The sequence below is a fragment of the Nicotiana tabacum genome, chromosome 18 (assembly GCF_000715075.1).
Source record: "Nicotiana tabacum cultivar K326 chromosome 18, ASM71507v2, whole genome shotgun sequence".
NCBI lineage: Eukaryota > Viridiplantae > Streptophyta > Magnoliopsida > Solanales > Solanaceae > Nicotiana > Nicotiana tabacum.
Genome location: NC_134097.1, coordinates 89,524,742 through 89,546,064, shown reverse-complemented (window position 1 = coordinate 89,546,064; position 21,323 = coordinate 89,524,742). Strand labels below are relative to the sequence as shown.

General features: G+C 38.9%; 2 protein-coding genes across 2 annotated transcripts; both read left to right on the top strand.

Moving 5' to 3' along the window:
* Positions 1-407: 407 nt before the first annotated feature.
* Positions 408-2,374, top strand: LOC107769904 (uncharacterized). Its single transcript, XM_016589162.1, has 4 exons — positions 408-702; positions 790-1,003; positions 2,013-2,044; positions 2,205-2,374. The coding sequence occupies exons 1-4, from the start codon at positions 408-410 to the stop codon at positions 2,372-2,374; spliced, it is 711 nt and encodes a 236-aa protein (XP_016444648.1).
* A 4,387-nt stretch (positions 2,375-6,761) lies between these two features.
* Positions 6,762-20,491, top strand: LOC107769903 (tobamovirus multiplication protein 3). Its single transcript, NM_001325039.1, is given in 11 exon segments — positions 6,762-7,026; positions 7,902-7,992; positions 8,145-8,197; positions 8,288-8,380; positions 8,457-8,528; positions 10,523-10,595; positions 10,679-10,724; positions 19,085-19,148; positions 19,246-19,299; positions 19,601-19,678; positions 20,261-20,491. Coding segments are annotated over 11 exon segments (885 nt in total). The 5' UTR covers positions 6,762-6,858; the 3' UTR covers positions 20,354-20,491.
* The last annotated feature ends 832 nt before the right edge of the window (positions 20,492-21,323 follow it).

Below are 21,323 nucleotides of genomic sequence, written 5' to 3'. Positions count from 1 at the left end.
CTAAAGAGGCTCAAGATTCTCATTTTGAAAGAAATACAATTGTTAGAGAAGAAGATTTGTTATTGGAAGCAAAATTGAACAATGAACAATGAGAAACATATAATATAATTCTTGATAGAATATTTAAAAATAAACCTGGAGCTTTTTTTATAGATGGTCCTGGAGGAACAGGAAAAACTTTTTTGTATCATGCATTACTTGTTGCTATACGATCAAAAGGATTTGTAGCTTTAGCAACAACAACCTCTAGTATTGCAGCTTCAATTCTTCCCGGAGGACGAACTGCTCACTCCCGTTTTAAAATTCCTATTGATATTGATGGACAATTCTCATGTAATATTAGTAAACAAAGTTCGCTTGCATTACTGATACAAGATGCCAAATTAATCGTATGAGATAAAGTATCAATGACCAAAAAAGAATTGATAGAGGCTTTTGATTTACTATTGAAAGATCTAATGGATACAAAGATACTATTTGGTGGGAAAGTTATTATTTTTGGTGGTGATTTCAGGCAAACTCTTCCAGTTGTTCGTAGTGGAAAAAAAGAGGACTTCATACAAGAAAGCTTGCTATGTTCTGGCATTTGGAATCAACTCGAAAAATTACGATTATCAGTAAATATGCGAGCGAGAACAGATCCTGCTTTTTTTGAATATTTGATGAAAATAGAGAGCGGAAAAGAAAAAACAAATTGGCAAGGTAAGATTGAAATCCCTAATTGTTTCATTGTTCCTTTTATTAGTGAAAAAGAATCGTTGAATCTTTTATTTTGAGTAACTTATCCAGATTTTTATGCATCTCCTTGTAATATGTCTTCTACATCTTCTCGTGTTATTCTGACAACAAAAAATGACTTTGTTGATGAAATAAATGATATGCTCATAACTCAATTATTGGATGATTCTAGGACATATGTTGCATTTGATGAAACTACTGAAACAAATGATCAAAGTCAATATGAAGATTTTTTGTATAGCTTACACCCTGCTGGTTTACCTCCGTATAAATTAACTTTGAAAAAAAAATTGTCTTGTTATGTTATTGCAAAATTTAAATCTGTGCGAAGGCTTATGTAATGGTACACGACTTGTATGTTGTAATTTTGAAAGGAATATTATAAGTGCTAAAATTGCAAGCGGGGATTTAAAAAACACACATGTATTTATTCCGAGAATACCGTTGTTATCTTCACAAGATGAAAAAATACCTATTCCTTTTAAAAGAACACAATTTCCTATTAGATTATGTTTTGCTATGACTATAAATAAAGCACAAGGTCAGACGTTAGATTTTGTTGGAATTTATTTACGAGAGCATATTTTTTCTACGGTCAACTTTATGTTGCTTTATCCGGAGCAAAAAACTCGAATTCTATGAAATTGTTGATCCGACCGCCAACATTTGATAGCAATGATGATCATACAACACACAATATAGTATACGAAGAAATCATTCAGGCAGCTGCTATCTTATAAACTGACCGTTGTACTATTATAAGCCAAGGTATGACACAATTTTGGCACAGCACTGGCTATCCGGTAAGTAATTTTCTTGTTGAATGGATGAATTTAACAATTGTTGTTACTGTAGACCACCTAAAAATAATATCTTCTCTCATTATTACATACAACAAGAGATGCAGTGGGCGTTCTCTATACTCAGGATATGTAGTTAATACTTGCTATTCACATCATGTTAAGGTCTACTTAGCTTCTTAGGTCTTCTTGTTTTGAAATTTTTTGGGTATTTATATCAGAAAGAGGCATTTAGGATTTCTTGGGACACCCATTCCTAATTCATATAACTACATGATCTAAATCATTTGCATCAAATATGAAATAGCTAACTAACTCTACAGTAGCGTAGATTTCGAAAATATGAATAACAAGTGTTGGTTAATAAAGTAGAGCAGAAAACATGATCCTTCTTTATTGAAACTCTATTCTTCTGCTTTCTTAGGCAGTGTCTTGTTTCAACACTGAATTTTTCTTCCTTTACTATATCTTCAGATGTTATCTGGGGCTTAGTAGTACTGCTCTAGGTTTGTAGCTCACAGATTTTTCAGTTTTGCTGATATGGTTAGCTCTTTACAAGAGTAGACTTTTGCTGAATATTCTATACTTATGCGTGTATCTTCACTTGCAACTTTGATATTTATTGATTACTAAAACTGAATTTCCATTAACGAGCTTCCTAAATAGGTGCAATTGATCTCTTTCGCATACTTGAAGTCAAATACTATACAGGAAAAATTTCTAAATATGCAGGATCAGTACCAACAGATAGTACGTGTGTGCAAATTGGCCTTTCTTGTGCATTAGTTGTAAATGAAGATTTTGAATCTCCAAAAATCGTGAACCCTGTAGCTTAAAGATTCTCCCGTGTCATCTCTTAAACACAAAGGAAGGAACGAAAACTGAAGCAATGGAACACTCAGCTGCACTTCTGTGTCAGTTTTGCTCAAGGATATGCTTTATTAGGTGTTTCCACGCAGTTTTATCTCATTCACTGTGTTTTTCATATGCGTATGTGTATATATACATGTATATGTGTGTATGTCTCTGTGTGTTTGTATGGCTTAGGTGAATGGCAATGTTTAAACTAAGTACCTTACAATGAGAGAGATTGAATCGCAAATAATGAAGTGTATGGAAGTTGAAAGTGCTTTGACTACTCGACAATTGGAGTTGATGAGAACTGCATATCCATATCCATACATGCTAACTTTTAAGTTTAAGAGAGCACGCCAATGTACACCCTTCATGTTATAAATTTTATTTTGTTACATCTAAAGCAATGGATTTATTGAACAAGGCAAAAGAATTCACATTTTTAAATATTTATTAATGAGATTGATGGAATTGGGAGGCAGAGAGGAACTGTTATTGATGAAGTAACTGGTGAGAGCATACACTTAATAAAGTTGTCACTGAAATGGATAGTTTCACTGGAAATACTAGAGTCGTTGTGATTGCTCCTACTAGTAGGTCTGAAATTCTTGATCAAACTTTGCTTAGACCTGGAAGATTTGATAGGCAAGTAAAGAAATGAGTTTTTGATTTTAAAATTTCAAAACCTTTTTTTTAAGTAAAATGATCACAGTTTCCTGGATATATTTCACTGATTGGTATTACATTTGTTTTGTAATACACTAGGTAACACTTGGACTGTCTGATATAAGAGGAAGGGAAGAAATATTGAAGGTTCATACTTCTTAGTAACAACAAGAAGTTTGATAAAAATGTCTTCTTCAACACTTGGAGGTACTGATATTTCTGCTTTTAGAGCAAGAATTAGAGTTATTGCTATAACTACACTTGCAATGAAAAAGTCACTTCTACACCTTTATCTCCGAAAGAGATTACATTTCTATTTTACACAAACAAGACCTTTGAAAACAACTAATAGATTTTATTTTATACTATTTGCACAATCTTATTCGTCCATTGATCGAGCAAGATTCTCAAAGCTTGCAACAATTACTTCCTGAAATTTTTTGTTTGGATTTATTGTCCGAATATTGACCGTGTACGTATTCAGTTACATGATTAACCTGCATTTTTAAAGTTGCTTAGTTATGTGTATATATAATTATTTTCTCTATGTGTTGCTGACGTTGGACTGGCTCAATACATCGCTTGAGCACGTGTCCTTATTTGGACAACGTACTCTTCATTTCTTAAAAGTATCTTGAATAGGTAACTACTTGTGCAATACTATTTTGTATAAACAAGCTACTTACAAGACTGCAAAAAATATTGTTGGAGAGCAAATTTCGAAGTATAAAATTAACTCTGTAGAATTTGAAATATCGAATGGTGTTCTTTACCTACTTTCCAAGCTCAATGGTTTCTTAATGGCCAGAAATAAACTTAGTTGGTGCTTTTATTTTCAGATAGTGTTCCGACTTGCTAGAAATTAAACTATGACATAAGATACTGAAGATGTTATTTCTACCTGCCTTCTTTCCATTTGTATTGTAGAAAAATATTAGATGACAATTGTTAAGTGATCTTGACATTTTCATTTAGCAAATAAATGTTCTGCATAATTCGCATGATTAGTGCAAGTTATGGACGAATTTGACTGCATTGAAAAAGATCGATCAGTAAAGCTTTCCTTTAACACAAAGATACAAACTAGCCAACTGAAAGGTCTTGTGCAGGTAAGAAAGAAAAGTGAGCGAAGGAGTTAGAAGTATAATCTTCCAGTAAACTAAGAGGACACTAAGAGTCCTCTGATTGTAACTTGATTTTTTAAAAAAAAAGGTCTTCTGATTGAATAAGTTGGCTAACGTATTCATCGATAGTGTTATCATCTTGATGGAGTTTTCCTGTTCGTATATGCTCTCTATACTACGAGTTATTTACAAGATACAATTCCATGCTTTTTTTTTAAGAAATGGCTTACATCTGAAATTTTAATGGAAATGGCATGTACTTACTTAATCTTGGGCAACCTTCTTGAGATATGGTTTTACTAAGTTCACTTAAGTTATCAAATGTAAATTGGTATGCTCCTTCAGTCATTACCAATACGTGTATGTACATCAGTTATGTTATTCATCTACTAATATTTTTGGAAAGTTTCACTTGATTATGCTTCAACAATATAAAAGTCATCATGAATATTTTCATGGATCCTCCTTTTAACTCTGTTTTCTACCTTCTGCAGATCAATCAGGATATTATTATTGAACTCAGACATTCTAGGCAAGCTTATTTTGATCTTGGATGTGTTTGTTTCTTCTTTTTTTTGGTAATTCATTTTTTGTGTTCAGCTGTCAAATTACTTGCTTTCAGATTCTTATATATATATTACGATCCTCTAATTTACTACCCTAAATATGAGCTTAAAACTAAATTTAGAACTTCCAATAATATCATTTGTTTTGGATAAAAACAAACACATGAAACACATACAGAAAACTTTTTCTAGGCTGTTTAAGTAGTGGTGAACTGGTGATTAACTTTTATTCTCACCGCTTTTATTATTTCCTCTCAGTTCGTGACTTTGTTTTTAGCTGATTCAGAGACCTCTCTCAAACATTTGGATGAAAAGATTTGTTGTCTACGAAGGAGGCGCGACGAGATACTTATAAACATAAATAACAAAAGGTGTTATTCTTAAACTATGTGACACTTTTATGTGTGAAAATGCAAACGAAGAGTTTTGTATCTCTAATATAGGACACCATCTTTCTGTTAGCAAATTCCATATCTCAAGACAACTGTTAGTAAACTTTGGCACTGACTTTTGCATATATGAATTCATGCCGTCGCGTGTGCCTTTTCAAAATGAAGTTTCTGTGAAAAATAATGATGACATATGCACTTTTCCCACAGACAAGGATGTATTACAGAATGAAGTTCATAGCTTAAACAAGAAAAACAAAGCTTTGGAAAGTTCAACAACAGCTTTTGTGGAAGAGCTTCTTGATCATCTACTAACTCTCTTCCTGTTAATTACGTTTCTATCTTCTATATATCTTGGTATCATTTCTGCTTTATTTTTGTTGTATTCTTCATTAGTGATATAATAATGTCAATAGCTCTTATAGCCTCTTCTATCTTTTTCGTCTGGGCTGCTGTTTTAAGTGTAAATAGCTTGAAATATCATTGCTCTATTTATCAACAACTCTGGAAGAACTTTAAATTGTGTATGCTTGGTAAAAGATACAACAATGGGTGTTTCATTTCAAACCCTTTGGTTGTTCTGAATTAGAGTTTGATGTGAATCGCAACTTTAGACGTTGAAATAACAAGTGGCAATATTGAGAATGAGAAATTGCTCAAAAATATTGACGAATTAAAGAGAACTTTGCCTTTACTTATGTTGACCAGAACGCAGGAAATGGTAAGTGTCTTCTGCTTTATTTTCGACCTTTCTGTTTAATGCCATCTTTGACCCCCTTTTCCCCCCACATCCTTAGCAGTATGTCACTTGTATGTTGAAGTTATCTGTACATGAAAATATCAAGAGATCAGTTAATTCTGAAAATCATAAATTTCAGTTCGAAGTTTTCATAGTAGTTAAATAATGACATAAATAATGTCTTGGCTCAATGCTACTAGAATTCTAACTTTTACTTTAGAGGCTTGAAATTCAAGCAAGTCAACATGTAAATGATTTAGATGCTCTGCCACCAAAACTAACGTAACGATACAAATGCAAAGAACAATCATATCTTGTTGGGCCCATGCATAGCTATTTATCTATACGTCAATTACTTTTTTTTGCATATTATTTATATTTGTATCTAATTAAATTTTTCGACGAAACGTTGTCACGTGATATTTTTTGTGGATTATTTTAAAATTTAACTAACTTTGTCTTTTTAAGTTGTTTTTCCTGAAAAACTTACTTAAATTCAAAAATAATTTTATTAGTTTATAGCCACCAGGAAAATTGTATAACAATTCCTAAATCGTTTGCGATAAGAACATGTAATGAGGTAAACTGAATGCAGATACGAAACGAAAAGTACACCCATCTCCATCGTCACCCCACGTGTAATTTGTCCAAAACAAGCGGGAAAGAATCACCGGCTATGACGGTTACTCGTCCAATCAGTTTCTTAATGCATTAAGGATTTGTAAATATATGACAATATTACCCCTGAATAACACCATCACACGACATGATTGTATTTGGAATCCGACAAGGATAAGAATACGTGGCTGTAAAGCACATTTATACCTCTCCTTCCTAGCCGGCCGTTAAAAAAAAAAAGAAAAAAAGAAAAGAAAGAGGAACACAAGATTTAAGCAAAAAAGGAAACGAAAAAAATAATTCGGGTACCAAAAAGAAAACAAACAGGAGTCTGATTTGATTTGAATTTTGGAATCTCCGGCGATGGGACGGGCTGAGATGGTGGTAGGCCCGTCGGCGGCGGCGGCGGCGTACCACCTGAAGAATGAGGCAATTAGTTGGTGGGAAGAGGTGAACAGATCTCGAGCTTGGCAAGACCGTATATTCCACGTCCTCGCTATCCTCTACGGCATTGTCTCCGCCGTTGCTCTTGTATTTCTCTCTTTCCCTCTCTGCTTTTTGAAATTCTGAATTGTGTGAATGTAATTTTACCTGAATTGGATGTTGTTTGGTAAGTAAGCTCGCGCACACGCATACACACATGTATCGCAATTCGCAGATGTATGAAAAATCTGATAATTGTTTCGTGTTTGCTTGTCTATTAGGTGGTAATTTACTAGACCTCTTTATTGTGAGTTTTGAATTGAATCTCCTGTGCTCATGTAACTTCAGAAATCAATCGGAATGTCAAGGGAATGAAATTACACGAGAGCTCTATGAAACTTTCAAATTTGAGGCATATTTGACTTGTGTTTGGCGGCACTTGCAACAAATATGGAAACTTCAAAGATATTAAACCAAAATTTGAAACGGAAAAGCAAAGTTAGGTAAAACGTTTAATAAAGGATTGCATGGTTTTTCTCCCTGAAAGTTTTTGATTGTTTCCAGTTTTTTTTTTTGGGTGGGTGGGTGAGTTGGAGTTCACGCTGGTCATTTAATCATGGCAAATTATGAGGAGGTCAGGTGAACCAGGAAAATTTGCACTAATAATGTGTATGTATATTTTTGGTTAAAGTTAAAACTGTTTTAATTTCTCACTAATTTGTTTACGTGTGCAAAAAAGAGGGGCACATTTGTAGTTTGATATTTGAAGCTTCACCAAGTTGGTTTTGTCTGTGTCTCATTGATTGATTTTGGTATACTTGTTTAAAGTTTAAGGTCATATGTGTGCCCGCGCACATCAAATAATTATATTGTTAATCGGTTGTTACTCTCAACAACTGTTCTCGCTGGCGCTAATAGTCTAATACTTAAGTTTATCTGCTGCTGTGGAATTTTTTTCTGACATTCCAACTTGGCAATTTCAGGTTCAATTAATTCGCATTCAAATGAGAGTTCCTGAATATGGTTGGACCACTCAAAAAGTCTTCCACTTTCTCAATTTCTTGGTGAATGGGGGTCGGTATCTTTCCTTATTCTAATTTTCTCCCCTTAAAGATCCTAATGGGAAGTTTCATTACACATGTTTTTCAAATGATTAGTCCTATATGCTACTCTTTGTTTTGATTGTTGGCTTTGTTATTTAATTGTCTCTTCATATTCTTTTGCAGTTCGTTCACTAGTTTTTGCATTTCGGCGGGATGTTCAGAAATTGCACCCCGAGGTTAGGCACCACAACTATCTTGATGTCCGGTTGATGTCTTTGTCTGTACACTCCTTTCAGTTCGTAACACTGTATGCTACATTTTGGCAGATTGTCCAACATATTTTGCTTGATATGCCAAGTCTTGCATTCTTCACAACTTATGCCCTGCTAGTATTATTCTGGGCTGAGATATACTACCAGGTACTTGTGGTCTCTGTCTCAATCTGTGCAGATTATTCTCTTGTCGAGGTTTATATATCTCTCTTTTCTGTGACAGGCACGTGCCGTATCCACGGATGGGCTTAGACCTAGTTTCTTCACAATTAATGGAGTGGTTTATGTTATCCAGGTAAATATGTGATAGTCATGCAATTATTTGTTCGTTGAATAAACAGTATTACTTTCTTGTAAGAGCATCAACTTATGTGGTGCTATCTAAAAATAAACTCTGGTCTGGGAGCTTGGACATCGCTATATTTATATACAAAAAAGAAAATCAGGTTTCATACTATCACTGATTTTCTTAATTTACAGATCTTCATTCTTTGCCTTTGTGTATTCTTTTTATTGACTTATTTTATCCAATATTTCTTTGTCATTTCTTGATTTTTATGATATATTGTTTAAAGTTGGTCTACATAGTGTGTAAATACTATTTCCCAAAAAAGAGAAATGAATAGATGGGCAAGACAAGCTTGGCCAATCGCCGTGGGGGGGAAGGAAGGGGGGAAAAGGTGTGTGTGTGTTGGGGGGGGGGGGTTGGGGTGGGGTTGTGCGATGAAGGAAGAAGGAGAGAATGCATCTGGACACGTTTTCTGCAATTCGCTAACGGACCATCATTTGTTTATCTGCGTCAGTTTTGTTGCAGAAGCTGCTTCGAAAGAGCCAAATTAATATGAAGCAGAGGTTGGGATGGCATCAAGCAATGAAATTTAGCAGTATGTGTAAGGGAAAGGGCAGCATTGTGGCTGTTAAACATCATAAAATGATAGATGAGCCTTGAGTTTTCTTGATAATACGAATGGGGCTTCAGCTTGGCTCGAAGTCATTACCTAAGCCAGCATAAACTTAGTGGTATGTTCTTGGAAAGGAGCAGCGGATAAGAATAGACATTGGGCCGAACTCAACCCCAAAAACTAGCTTATGAGGTGAGGATTGCCCAAGACCATATAAGGAGATCAAAGACCTCAAATCCCACTGATGTGGGACAACTCAACACCCCCCTCATGCCCAGGCCTGCAAACTGGAACGTGGACAACATAAATGGGGCCCAACATCGATAACAATAATTAGGATGGGTCTGACTCTGATACCATGATAAGAATGGACATTGGGCCCAACTCAACCCCAAAAGCTAGCTTATGAGGTGAGGATTGCCCAAGACCATATAAGGAGACCAAGGACCTCAAATCCCACCGATGTGGGCCAACTCAACAGCAGCACCATGGCTGTTAAAGATCATAAAATTGTATAGATGAGCCTTTGAGTCTTCTTAATCATACAAACAAGCTTCAGCTTGGCTTGAAGCCTTTACCTAAGCCAGCATAAATTTAGCAGTACGTGTTTGGAAAGGAGAAGCATCGTGGCTGTTGCAGATCATAGAATGGTAAATGAGCCTTGAGTTTACTTAATCATACAAACAGGCTACGGTTGGGCTCGAAGCTTCTATAATCCAGCATAAACTTAGAGGTAAGTAGTTGGGAAAGAGCAGCACTTCAAGAAACATCTTGTAAATGAGCCTTGAATCTATCAATTATACAACTGGATACAGTCTCTAAGATCTTATGGCAAATGGGCCTTAAATCTTCTCATTTATTCAACAAGGCTTCAGCTTGGCTCGATACCTCTTCTTAACCCATCATGAGTTCAAAATCTAGTCATTTCGTTCACATATTTCCCTTGCCATCCCATCCACCTCCCAAACAAAAAGGGCACCCTCCGTATGAGCATCAGTAATTATTAAATATTTCCCTTCCAAGGGGTCTGCAGCACCTTCTGGTTGCTGGATTATTAACATTACAACCTTTTAATGATAAAAGAAAAAAAGAAATTATTACTGGTACAATGCAATGTATATCGCAAAATGTTGAGACCACTCATATCTTAGGTTACATCATATGAAGTGTCATTGATAGGAACACATGTTTGTTGTTTGAAGATACTTTATCATGACTGCATTTCTTGGTGAGACGCTCACTGTCACAGTTAGGCATACAAAGGCTTATGTTTTCTCGTGGAACTGTTCCATGAAACATGTGAAACAAGGATTTATTCTTTTAAATTGCTATACCTTTTTGGTGGATGTTCATTACTGATTATTTCTTTCTTTCTAATATCTTGCAGATTATACTGTGGCTGATAATATGGTGGAAACCTGTTCGAGTACTTGTGATCTTATCCAAGATGTTCTTTGCAGGTTTATCTTTTAGGTTTAACTTATTTTAAGTGCTTTTTCATTGTATGGATCTGTTGCAAAGTACTAACACAATGTACTGGCAGGTGTATCCCTATTTGCAGCATTAGGGTTTCTCCTTTATGGTGGAAGGTAAAATCTAATTTCTATTATCAGTAACTCTGTGATTGAGAGTACCAAACGTGCATTTGTTGAACCACATGCAAAATGGGTATAAACCAAGCTCACAAGCATATGGCGTACCACTAGTTTCTATCATTCGTATAAAGGATGCTTTATCTTCTGATTAGTGGCTATTCTTAACTCTTCCGCTTTAAAAGCTAGAGTTGTTTATGTTGTCAATTGTTGTTTGCTTGATTGAAAGCCAAAATTTTCTGGATTGAAGGACGATCTGCTTACTAGCCTATACCACCACAGATTTAAACCTTCATGAGATGAATCCTGTCGAGCCCTAAGCTTCACATTTTTCTGAACTTATGTATTTTGTATAAGCTGGCATGTATTTTATGCGGATCTTTCAGTTACTTTTGGTGATCCGATCAACACGGGACAATTTCAACAGAGTTGTGGGGATCTATACTGCAATCGGTTGATGCAAGGAGTGCACATTGACTAAGAGGACAAAGGTAATAAGGAAGATGAAGGAGGAGGGAAAAAGAAGGGGGTGGGGGTGGGGGTGGGTGGGGGTGGGGGGGCAGAGAAGGAAGAGAGGAAAGAAAAGAAGGAAAATGAAAGAAAACATACTCCAATATGGTGAATTAGATAAGATAGGAGAAAAAGATTGAATATTGAAACCTTTGAGAAATGACTGGAGAGCTCTTTAGGAGGAGTGGAGGAAGCATCCCATGCTGAACAGCTAGTCTGGCTATGCTACCATTAACCTCGGCATTTCCCTCTTCCCGTTCGCATCCGCTGTATTGATCGTCTTCATCGTCATTTTTCCTAGCTGAAAGTGGAAGATTCCCCCATTGAAGTCTTCCCTCAACTCTAAAGAATAATCCAGAGTGAAGTCCCTAGCACAGAAGAAAGAATTTGGTAGGTGTTAGATTGAATGAACACAAAACAATATTATCACGACAGTAATGGATGTCAAACATTTTAAAAATAACTGAAAAATAACATTTGGCTAATGTTATCCTTGTTGACATTTTAGAAAATTAGTAGCAAATTAACTTGTTAAAAAAGTGAAATATCTTCAATTACACTTACTTTTAGTGAAAGTTCAAGTAACCTTTCATTGTCCTGCCTATTGATATCATTTTTTGAAAATTAATTGAAGTATAATTGTCAAAAGTCTTCCCTTTCTTCATCGTCATTTTTCCTAGCTGAAAGTGGAAGATTCCCCCATTGAAGTCTTCCCTCAACTCTAAAGAATAATCCAGAGTGAAGTCCCTAGCACAGAAGAAAGAATTTGGTAGGTGTTAGATTGAATGAACACAAAACAATATTATCACGACAGTAATGGATGTCAAACATTTTAAAAATAACTGAAAAATAACATTTGGCTAATGTTATCCTTGTTGACATTTTAGAAAATTAGTAGCAAATTAACTTGTTAAAAAAGTGAAATATCTTCAATTACACTTACTTTTAGTGAAAGTTCAAGTAACCTTTCATTGTCCTGCCTATTGATATCATTTTTTGAAAATTAATTGAAGTATAATTGTCAAAAGTCTTATCATGCATGATCTTGTAGTTACATTTTAAGAGTTCTAATGTTGGAGTTGGACATAATTTTAAGCAGCATATTAGTGTACTCCTATCTGTATCCCATATTCAAAAATCTACGAGACAACGAACCTGACTCTTCAATTTGCACCCGTGTATGATAAGGAAGCCTGAGTCCATGTACCATAGGTTAGTCATAACCCCCCCCCCCCCTCTCTCCTCCTACATGTTATTGTATCAGTCAAGTGTCCTTGATAGTAGAAAATACCCGACGTTTCTTTTTCATTCATCCTAATGGTGCTATAGCATTGTAGCTGAATATATCACTGTTTTCATAAACGGTTCACGGTTCACCGCTAGAGTTTATCATTAATGGATGTCTAACCTTTCAAAAATAAGTAAAGAAAATAACATTTGGCTAGTGTTATCCTTGTGAACTTTTGAAAATAACTAGCAAGTTTATTTGTTAGAATTGCAAACTTTCTTAGTTACACTTTTAGTGAAAGTTAAGTTGTCCTTAATCACCCCATATTTCTGGAAAATTCATATCCGCGGATCTTCTCAGGCATGATATTTGTTGTTACATTCCACGGGTTCTATTTTACGGAGTTGTACATAATTTTAAGCAGTATCGTTGCTTTCTTCTATCTGTATCCTGGATTCTAAGATCTAGGAAAAAGCGAATCTGACTCTAAGATTCTTATTTTGGTTTCCGATACTGCACCTGAATCCACATATAAGCTAGTCATTATCCTTTCTTCTGCACAGTATTCTACCACTCCTTTAAGTGTCAGTGATAGTAGATAATTACCCAGTGTGGCCAATATAACCCGGCTTTATCATTCATCTTTAGCAGGCAAAAATGCTATCTTAGAAAATGGCGCTATAGCATTGTTGCCAAATGTGTCTGTGTTATTGTTAGTGGTTTGTAACTTTAGCTGAATGTTAGGATCATGAACTGTTTGCTTTTCCTGCATTTTCTAATATTTTTGGCTAGACTACTGTTCTTTCAGTTGTTTTTTGTTAGAAAAGGTGCTTATAGGTATAGCATGACCAGACGAGGAAGCCAGAAAATTTCCTCTCTTCCTTTTTCTTGGTAAAAATAGATGGATAGGTTACTTTTGTTATTCAAATGACTGCAAAATTGTTGGGTTTAGTAGCTGGTAGAATAGACACTGATCTGCCATGTATAAAATTTATGAACATTGGCACTATAAAAGTACAGCATATTGGTATTCCATGGTATAGCGATATAGAATGGACCTAGAAGGGGAAGAAAGGGTGAGCTAGAAGTTGAAGATGATGGATGATTGAAGAAAGTACAATCATCCCCTCTCTTGCAGTAGTTTTGTGTTGTTGATTTAAGAACATTTCAAGATAAAAACATGATGGAAAGTACTAAATAGCTAGGGATGTAAAAGGGTCACAAAGAATAACTAAGGCCAAAAATGTGGTGGATTAAGTAATTTATCAGTCAGTTGATGGTCCATTTTTGCCTTTCAGCTGTGTTGGCGACTGTTGTCAGTTTGTCATACTTTTCACATAGTTAGATTCTCTTTCTCCCCTTTATATATAGATAGAAAAGCATTGAGTGCAGAAAATAGGGATGTCTTGGAACAGAAGGCGACATGTGTATTCACAGCTGCAACATCGTAGAACATATAATATTGTTTAGGCTTTAAATGCATATGACAAACATCTGAGGCAGATAAGCAGTATCTTCCTTGTTGGTTGGAAAAGTGGTTTTTGAACTTGATCTAGATGATTTTTATGTCATACATTTGGCTTTATTATTGCTTTTCCATTCTGCTGTCCAGAATTTTTTTCTTTGTGTTTATAATTTTCTTCGCTGAAGCCCACTCTTTAATCATACTTTGCACTTAAAGGCTCAGCATATCTTGGGGCCTTTAGACACTTTTTGCCCTTGACTACACTGCTTTCCTTAGCTTTTCACATCTTAATTCGTTTGTACTGTTACGCGGCGCCTTCATGATGTTCTTTGGAAGGGCAACGTAAGGCTAAGCAACCGATGTCAGTGCGGTTGCTGTCCGCCAATGAGGTCCCCTCCGCACGCTAGACTAGATTGTCAGTGCCATGCGGGAAAACCAATGTCACGAACAATTGTGGAAGCTGAGAGAGAATTGAGTTTTGAATGATGATGATGATTTTATTGTTGAATGAAAGATGATTACAAAAGATGCGGTGTCGAGGGGGAGAGACACCAGTACAGAAAATTGATTGCTTGATCCCCCTAATAATGCTTAAAAAAAAACCAAAGTTACATGACTTGCCCTAATAAAGCTGTAGAAGCACACTGAATGAAAATAATGTAAACTAGCCTATAATTACAATGAAAAGGGCTTAGTTTATTACAATGTAGAAACAAGTCCGATGGCAGCAACTTTGTCTTGCGGGTCAGGGTCTGCGCGCGCGGTACTGTTGGCGCTCGCGACACTTGTTGTGTTTGCCTGAGGCTGGGTGCTGGTGCTTGGCATCAGGGTCTGTGCGCGAGGCGCTGCTGGAATGGGCCTGTAGCTGGGCGCTGGCGAGGCATCAGGATCTGCGCGCGCGGCGTTATCAGTGCGCGCGGCGCTGTTGTCATTGGCCAGCCGCTGGGCGCTGGCGAGCGGCATCGGTGGGGCGACAGAGGCGCATGCGCGCTTGTCACTTGGCGCAACCAAGACCACGGGACTGACCATGGCGCTAGGCATTGTGAGGCTTGCTAGGCCGCCATGGGGCGTGTCTGGAAAGCAGCCCATGACATTCTCCCCCACCTGAGTTGGCGCCGTCCTCGGAGCCTTATGATGATGATGATGATGATGATGATTGTTCTGGTGGTTGATGGTTGGGAGATCTGCGCCCCTCTGTTCTTTGAGCTTGCTGTTGTAGCGATGCAATGATTTCATGCGGCTGACATGGAAGACTGGATGGATCTTCCACCAGGATGGAGTTTTCACCTGGTATGTGGACTTCCCAATGCGTTTTTCAATGGGCAGGGGCCCGATGTATTTTTGTTGCATGCGAGGGTCATGGGTCCTCTCTGCAAACAAGTATCGCTTTGGGATGCATAGCATTACTTTGTCCCCTGCATGATGTTGGGCAAAGCAAAGATTTTGTTCGGTGATTCTTTTTGCCCGCTCTTGGGCTCTAACGAGATAGCTCCGCACTATCCCCATGTTGCGCTCGCATTCGCTCGAGAAGTTGGTAGCTCGAGGAGATTTCGGCACGGTTGATGCATTCACCATTTGCGGGAGAAGCGGTTGCTGTCCGGTAACAATTTCAAAAGGGCTTTTGTTTGTATGATGGCTCTTTTGAGAATTGAAACACAGTTGAGCAGCATCCAAGAGCTTCACCCAATGCTTCTGTGATCTGGTTGCAAATTTGCGGAGATATTCCTCCAGCATGTCCTCGAACCGGTCTGTCTGGCCATCCGATGGTGGATGGATGTCTGAGTTGTGACTCAATGTTGACCCAAAACACCTAAAGAGATGGGTCCAAAAGTTGCTAGTAAAGCGTGAGTCGCACCTACTAACAATGTCTTTGGGCAGGCCCCAATGCTTGACAATGTGCGAGAAGAAGAGTCGAGCTGTATCTTCTGCTGAGATGTTTTGCGGGGCTGCTATGAAGGTTGCATAGTTTGAAAACTGATCTATGACAACCAAGATGGATGCAAGATTACCGACTTGGGGCAATCCCGTGATGAATCTGAGGGAAACACTTTCCCATGGTCTCTGTGGGTCATGTAATGGCTGCAAGGGTCCCGTCTGTGATGAGTGATCCGACTTGTCCTTGTGGCATGGCTGACAAGTCTTCACACGCTGAGGAGCGTCACCAGTCTTTTGAGGCCGATTAATGGATGGCTGATTGTTGCTGCGAAGGGTAACCGGAACCAGGGGTTCATGTCTGTTGACTACCTTCTCCAACTGCATGGCCGAGATGTTTTCAGCGGCCATCTTTATGGGAAAGCATGGTATGGTGCAGGGCTTGGCCCCGTTTTCTCCCAACATCAGGAGCATGTTGGCATATGGTACTGGTATGGTGTTGGTCTGCCTCATGAACTCCAAACCCACTATCATGTCGAAGTCATCTATGATTGCGATGCGCAAGTCGATGCTTCCTTTGTATGGGCCAAGTTTCACTGGGACCTCTGTAGCTGTTCCACCCAATGCCTGGGGTGGCGAGTTGATGGCCTTGACGCAACCTTTACTCTTTTGCACAACTAGACCTAGGCGCTCTACCTGAGTTGAAGCCAAGTAGTTGTGGGTAGCACCCGTGTCTATCAATGCATGAAGGGGCTTGCCGTTCACTCTCAATTCGACGAACATTAGGGTCTTCGCTTGTTTAGGAGGCCTCTCATCCATCTTTTCCTTCCCTTCCTTGGTGATTGGGACTGAGATTTTTTAGGAGGACATGCACTGGTCCCCGCTAAGGCATGTGGGATAGAGCCAACAATTGCATTGAAGGCGCTTACCTGGTCTGATTCTGATGTGTCTGATGCATCTGACTCATCCTCGACATAGTCATCCTCGACAGTTTGATGAGCATTGACCTTTATGTTTGGGCATTCATTGTTCCAATGTGCCCCGCCGCAATGACAGCATTCTGAGGAAGGCTTTCTCCCCTGATTGTTGTTGATGGATGCAACAGCTGGAGGGAGGAGTCTTAGTTTTGGATGCACTCCGATCTCCCCCACTTTTGCTTGGGCCACCATTGCTGGGATGGTTCCCGTTGAATCCCCCTCGGACAGGCAGCTGGGGCCTGTCGTTCTGAGTTCCCATGTGATAATCGCAAAGGCATTCTGCAGCTTGAATGGCCTTGGGCAGGGTGTCTACCCGTTGTCTTTGTAGTTCCATACGGGCATGAGGTTTCTAACCTTCTATGAATGCGAAGCGTTTGTCTTTGTCCCCCATGTCGCGTATGTTTAGCATGAGTGCGGAGAATTCGCGCACGTACTCCCGCACTGATCTGGTGTGGCGAAGCTCCCGTAGCTTTCTCCTTGCATTGTATTCCACATTTTCGGGGAAGAACTGCAGGCGTATGGCTGCCTTCAACTCATCCCATGTCTGGAGAGTATCTTCACCGGCTCTGATGGCTTCGTATTTGACCCGCCACCAAAGTTTGGCATCGCCATGAAGATACATGGCAGCAGTTGCTACCTTTTTGGATTCTTCCAAATGGCCCACGACATCGAAGTATTGTTCGACATCGAAGATGAAATTTTCCACTTCTTTAGCATAGGGATCCATCGTATGGCTTTTGCTCCGGTATCTTAAGTTTTTGTGGAATGGGGGCGAGGTTTGCTGCACCCCTGATGTGGTTGTCGGCTCCTCGAAGAAGGCTCTGTAGGGCAGCATTGACAACATTGAGCTTGCCTGTCAAGTCGTCTATGGTTTGCTGCATGGCAGTTAGTCTGTCTGCCTCTTATTCCCGATGGGCTAAATCGTCGGCACGCTCCTGTTGGAGGTCCTCAAATTTGCCATGAATATTGGCAGTTTCAATGGCTGCCGTTTGCTGGTCATCCTCAGAGTCACGACTGATGTTTGCAATGTCATTTTTCGCCTGACGCATTCCAACCTTTGCACTAGGTTGTTGTGTTGATCAGGCACCGTATCCACAATGGGCCGTAATCAGTCAACCGTCTCTTTTAGGGATGCTAGGCGCTCCCCATGATTCACCATGGTCAGAAATGGTGATGATGGCAAATGTGTTCCCTCGTCCCATGTCGAGCCTAGGCTCTAATACCAACTGTTACGCGGCGCCTTCCTGATGTTCTTTGGAAGGGCAACGTAAGGCTAAGCAACCGATGTCAGTGCGGTTGCTGTCCGCCAATAAGGTCCCCTCCGCACGCTAGACTAGATTGTCAGTGCCGTGCGGGAAAACCAATGTCACGAGCAATTGCGGAAGCTGAGAGAGAATTGAGTTTTGAATGATGATAATGATTTTATTGATGAATGAAAGCTGATTACAAAAGATGCGGTGTCGAGGGGGAGAGACACTAGTACAGAAAATTGATTGCTTGATCCCCCCTAATAATGCTTAAAAAGAATAAACCAAAGTTACATGACTTGCCCTAATAAAGCTGTAGAAGCACACTGAATGAAAATAATGTAAACTAGCCTATAATTACAATGAAAAGGGCTTAGTTTATTACAATGTAGAAACAAGTCCGATGGCAGCAACTTTGTCTTGCGGGTCAGGGTCTGCGCGCGCGGTGCTGTTGGCGCGCACGACACTTGTTGTGTTTGCCTGAGGTTGGGCGCTGGTGCTTGGCATCAGGGCTGTGCGCGAGGCGCTGCTGGAATGGGCCTGCAGCTGGGCGCTGGCGAGGCATCAGGATCTGCGCGCGCGGCGCTGTTGTCATTGGCCAGCCGCTGGGTGCTGGCGAGCGGCATCGGTGGGGCGACAGAGGCGCATGCGCGCTTGTCACTTGGCGCAGCCAAGACCACGGGGCCGACCATGGCGCTAGGCATTGTGAGGCTTGCTAGGCTGCCATGGGGCGCGGCCAAGGGGTCATGGGGCGTGTCTGGAAAACAGCCCATGACAATACTAACGCAAACAGCTGCATAGTATTGTTGAAACATGCTGTTAGAAAATAAAAATAGTAATTAAAATGATAAGATACTTCGATAAAGTGCTTTTGGTGCTCCTAAAGTGGATATCATATGCTTGTTTAGTTTGGGGATTAACCTTTGCTATATCCACACTTGGATACCTTGTTTGCTCCTACGTTTGAAGAGTTAGGTCCGCACAGCTTGTGTGTCGTTCATATTCATCCTTCAATATCACCTCACAATTTGCGTTGATCTTCTATCACTTCCTTCCAGGCTTTTCCTTATGTTACAGCGGTTTCCAGTAGAATCAAAAGGGAGACGCAAGAAGCTACAGGAGGTACATTATTAGTATCTTTGTTAGTATTTTTTGTTTTGGGTGGTTGTTTCTTCTTATTTTAGGTATTTTGACTGCTCCTACGTTTGGGCTTCTGCAGGTTGGCTATGTCACAACAATATGTTTTTCATGCTTCCTGATTAGATGCGTTATGGTAAGTCCCTTTTCTTTGTGATATAAATCTTTAACTGACTTATTGCTAGGTGAGAGCCCCATAAGTAGTTCCACCATGTTTGTGAGGTGTGAATGAAATCTAAGTTTTGCTTTAGTTGGTTTCTTTTTCTCTTGTACCTTCTTGATACAACAAATTAGTCTTCGTTGATATGCGCGCAAGCTGGCCCGAGCACCACCTTTTAAAAAAAAGTCTTGGCTGATGCATTAGCTTTGTTTATAAAGGGCATGAAGCCAATGTGGTTCTTCTATATGGCTTAATAGTAAGTGTTTCTCTGCCGCAGATGTGCTTCAATGCATTTAATAAAGCTGCAGATCTTGATGTTTTGGATCATCCAATTTTGAATTTGATATATTACCTGGTAAGCTCCATATCATTGAACTTTTGGTAGTACTTCTTTAGGTGTGCATATTGGTCGTTGTGCCATAATGAAAAAGAGAACTATTGACTGTCAGTATTCTGTATTTACTGCCCAAAACATGACTAACTTGGGTAACTCACATGATATATCAGTTTGTGGCATCTTACGACCTGTTTTTATGTGCCAAACTTCTTTTCTATTTTGTCTTTTGATTTGGGGATAGGAGTTTCTTGCTTATGCCATGAATTCAGATTTCGCTCTCTTGGTTGACATTTTGGTTACATTGAAAATTGGCTTCAATCTTAAGATTGTGGTGAAATATTTGAGACACAAGGAGCGGAAATCCTGTTCTGAAATTAAAGCATGGTTATTTCTTTCATTTGGTTGTGTCCTAGCTAAACCTTGGTTTGATCTAAATTTCAAATTGTGAGTGCATTCTTGGATGTGGTGCTTTTTGCTTTGAGTTTGGCGGGTAGAAAGTGCATGAAAGGTGGAGTAATACTTGTCTATATGTTTGAGATTAAGCAAACTTCTAAAACTCTTTACGTTTGAGATTAAGCAAACTTCTTAAACCTTTTGCAGTTGGTGGAGATACTGCCTTCTTCACTTGTCCTTTTTATTTTGAGGAAGTTGCCTCCAAAGCGAGGGATCACACAGTACCACCCTATTCGCTAATATGCTAGAGGGTAGTTAATGATGGAAATCAAGCTCCAGGATCAGGTATTGATACTTTTCTTACCTGGATATGATTGAAAGCAAGAAATACGAGAGGAGTGATCATGTAAATGGAGTGTGGCTCGTGATGGACAATGAGATGTCCGTTTGTCCTCGGCAGATTGTGTAGTTCTGTTTGCTACTAATAGTTAAAGAAGGAATTGTGAAGTATTTTATGATTTTTGGTATATTATTCGTCTTTGTATGTGTCAGATTTCAATTGATTCATTTTCCCCCCTGAAATTTCATGGTTGTTTCCCAGCTCGGGTTCTGTAATCTTTTGGCTCAATCTTAGATAGTCGTTGGTTTTACGTGATCACAAATACCCTCATTCTCTGCCCTGGTTGCTTACTGTTTTAACTTTCCGATCCACAGCTGCTTTTGCATCTCCCAAGTTTGGATACATTGGGTTGGTCTGCTACTTACAGAATGTTGGCTGCTATCATAGCAAGACCAATACAGGATCTTTTCCATCATAATAAGAAAATTTGATTTTGTATGATACATAGTAGACGATGTTTTATTGATTCATCAAATGAGCAAAGGTTTCATGGAACATACCTGAAACAGAAATGTTGTGCTCTGATCCATGAGGTTATGAGTAGTCATGCTTGCTGATTTCTTGATGGTCGAGGTGATCGATCGAAATAGCTGGTTGAATGGATGGACCTATCTCCTTTTGTCCTTTGGAAGAGGACTGGTTGGTGGACTTTCAATTCTGCATTTCCAGCATCTATTGCATGGCATATCTGACCGTTAGGTATCATGTTGACAATTTGCGGCTAATGATTTTGTCTTAAGTTTGATCGCATTTGATTAGGAATGAGCGACTTTTCAAGCTTAGTTGCAATGAGGTCCATTTTTCAAAGGGAAAAGGTATAAACTTAACCCAAAGTATGTGATTTGTTTAACATTTTCCCTTTGTTTGAAA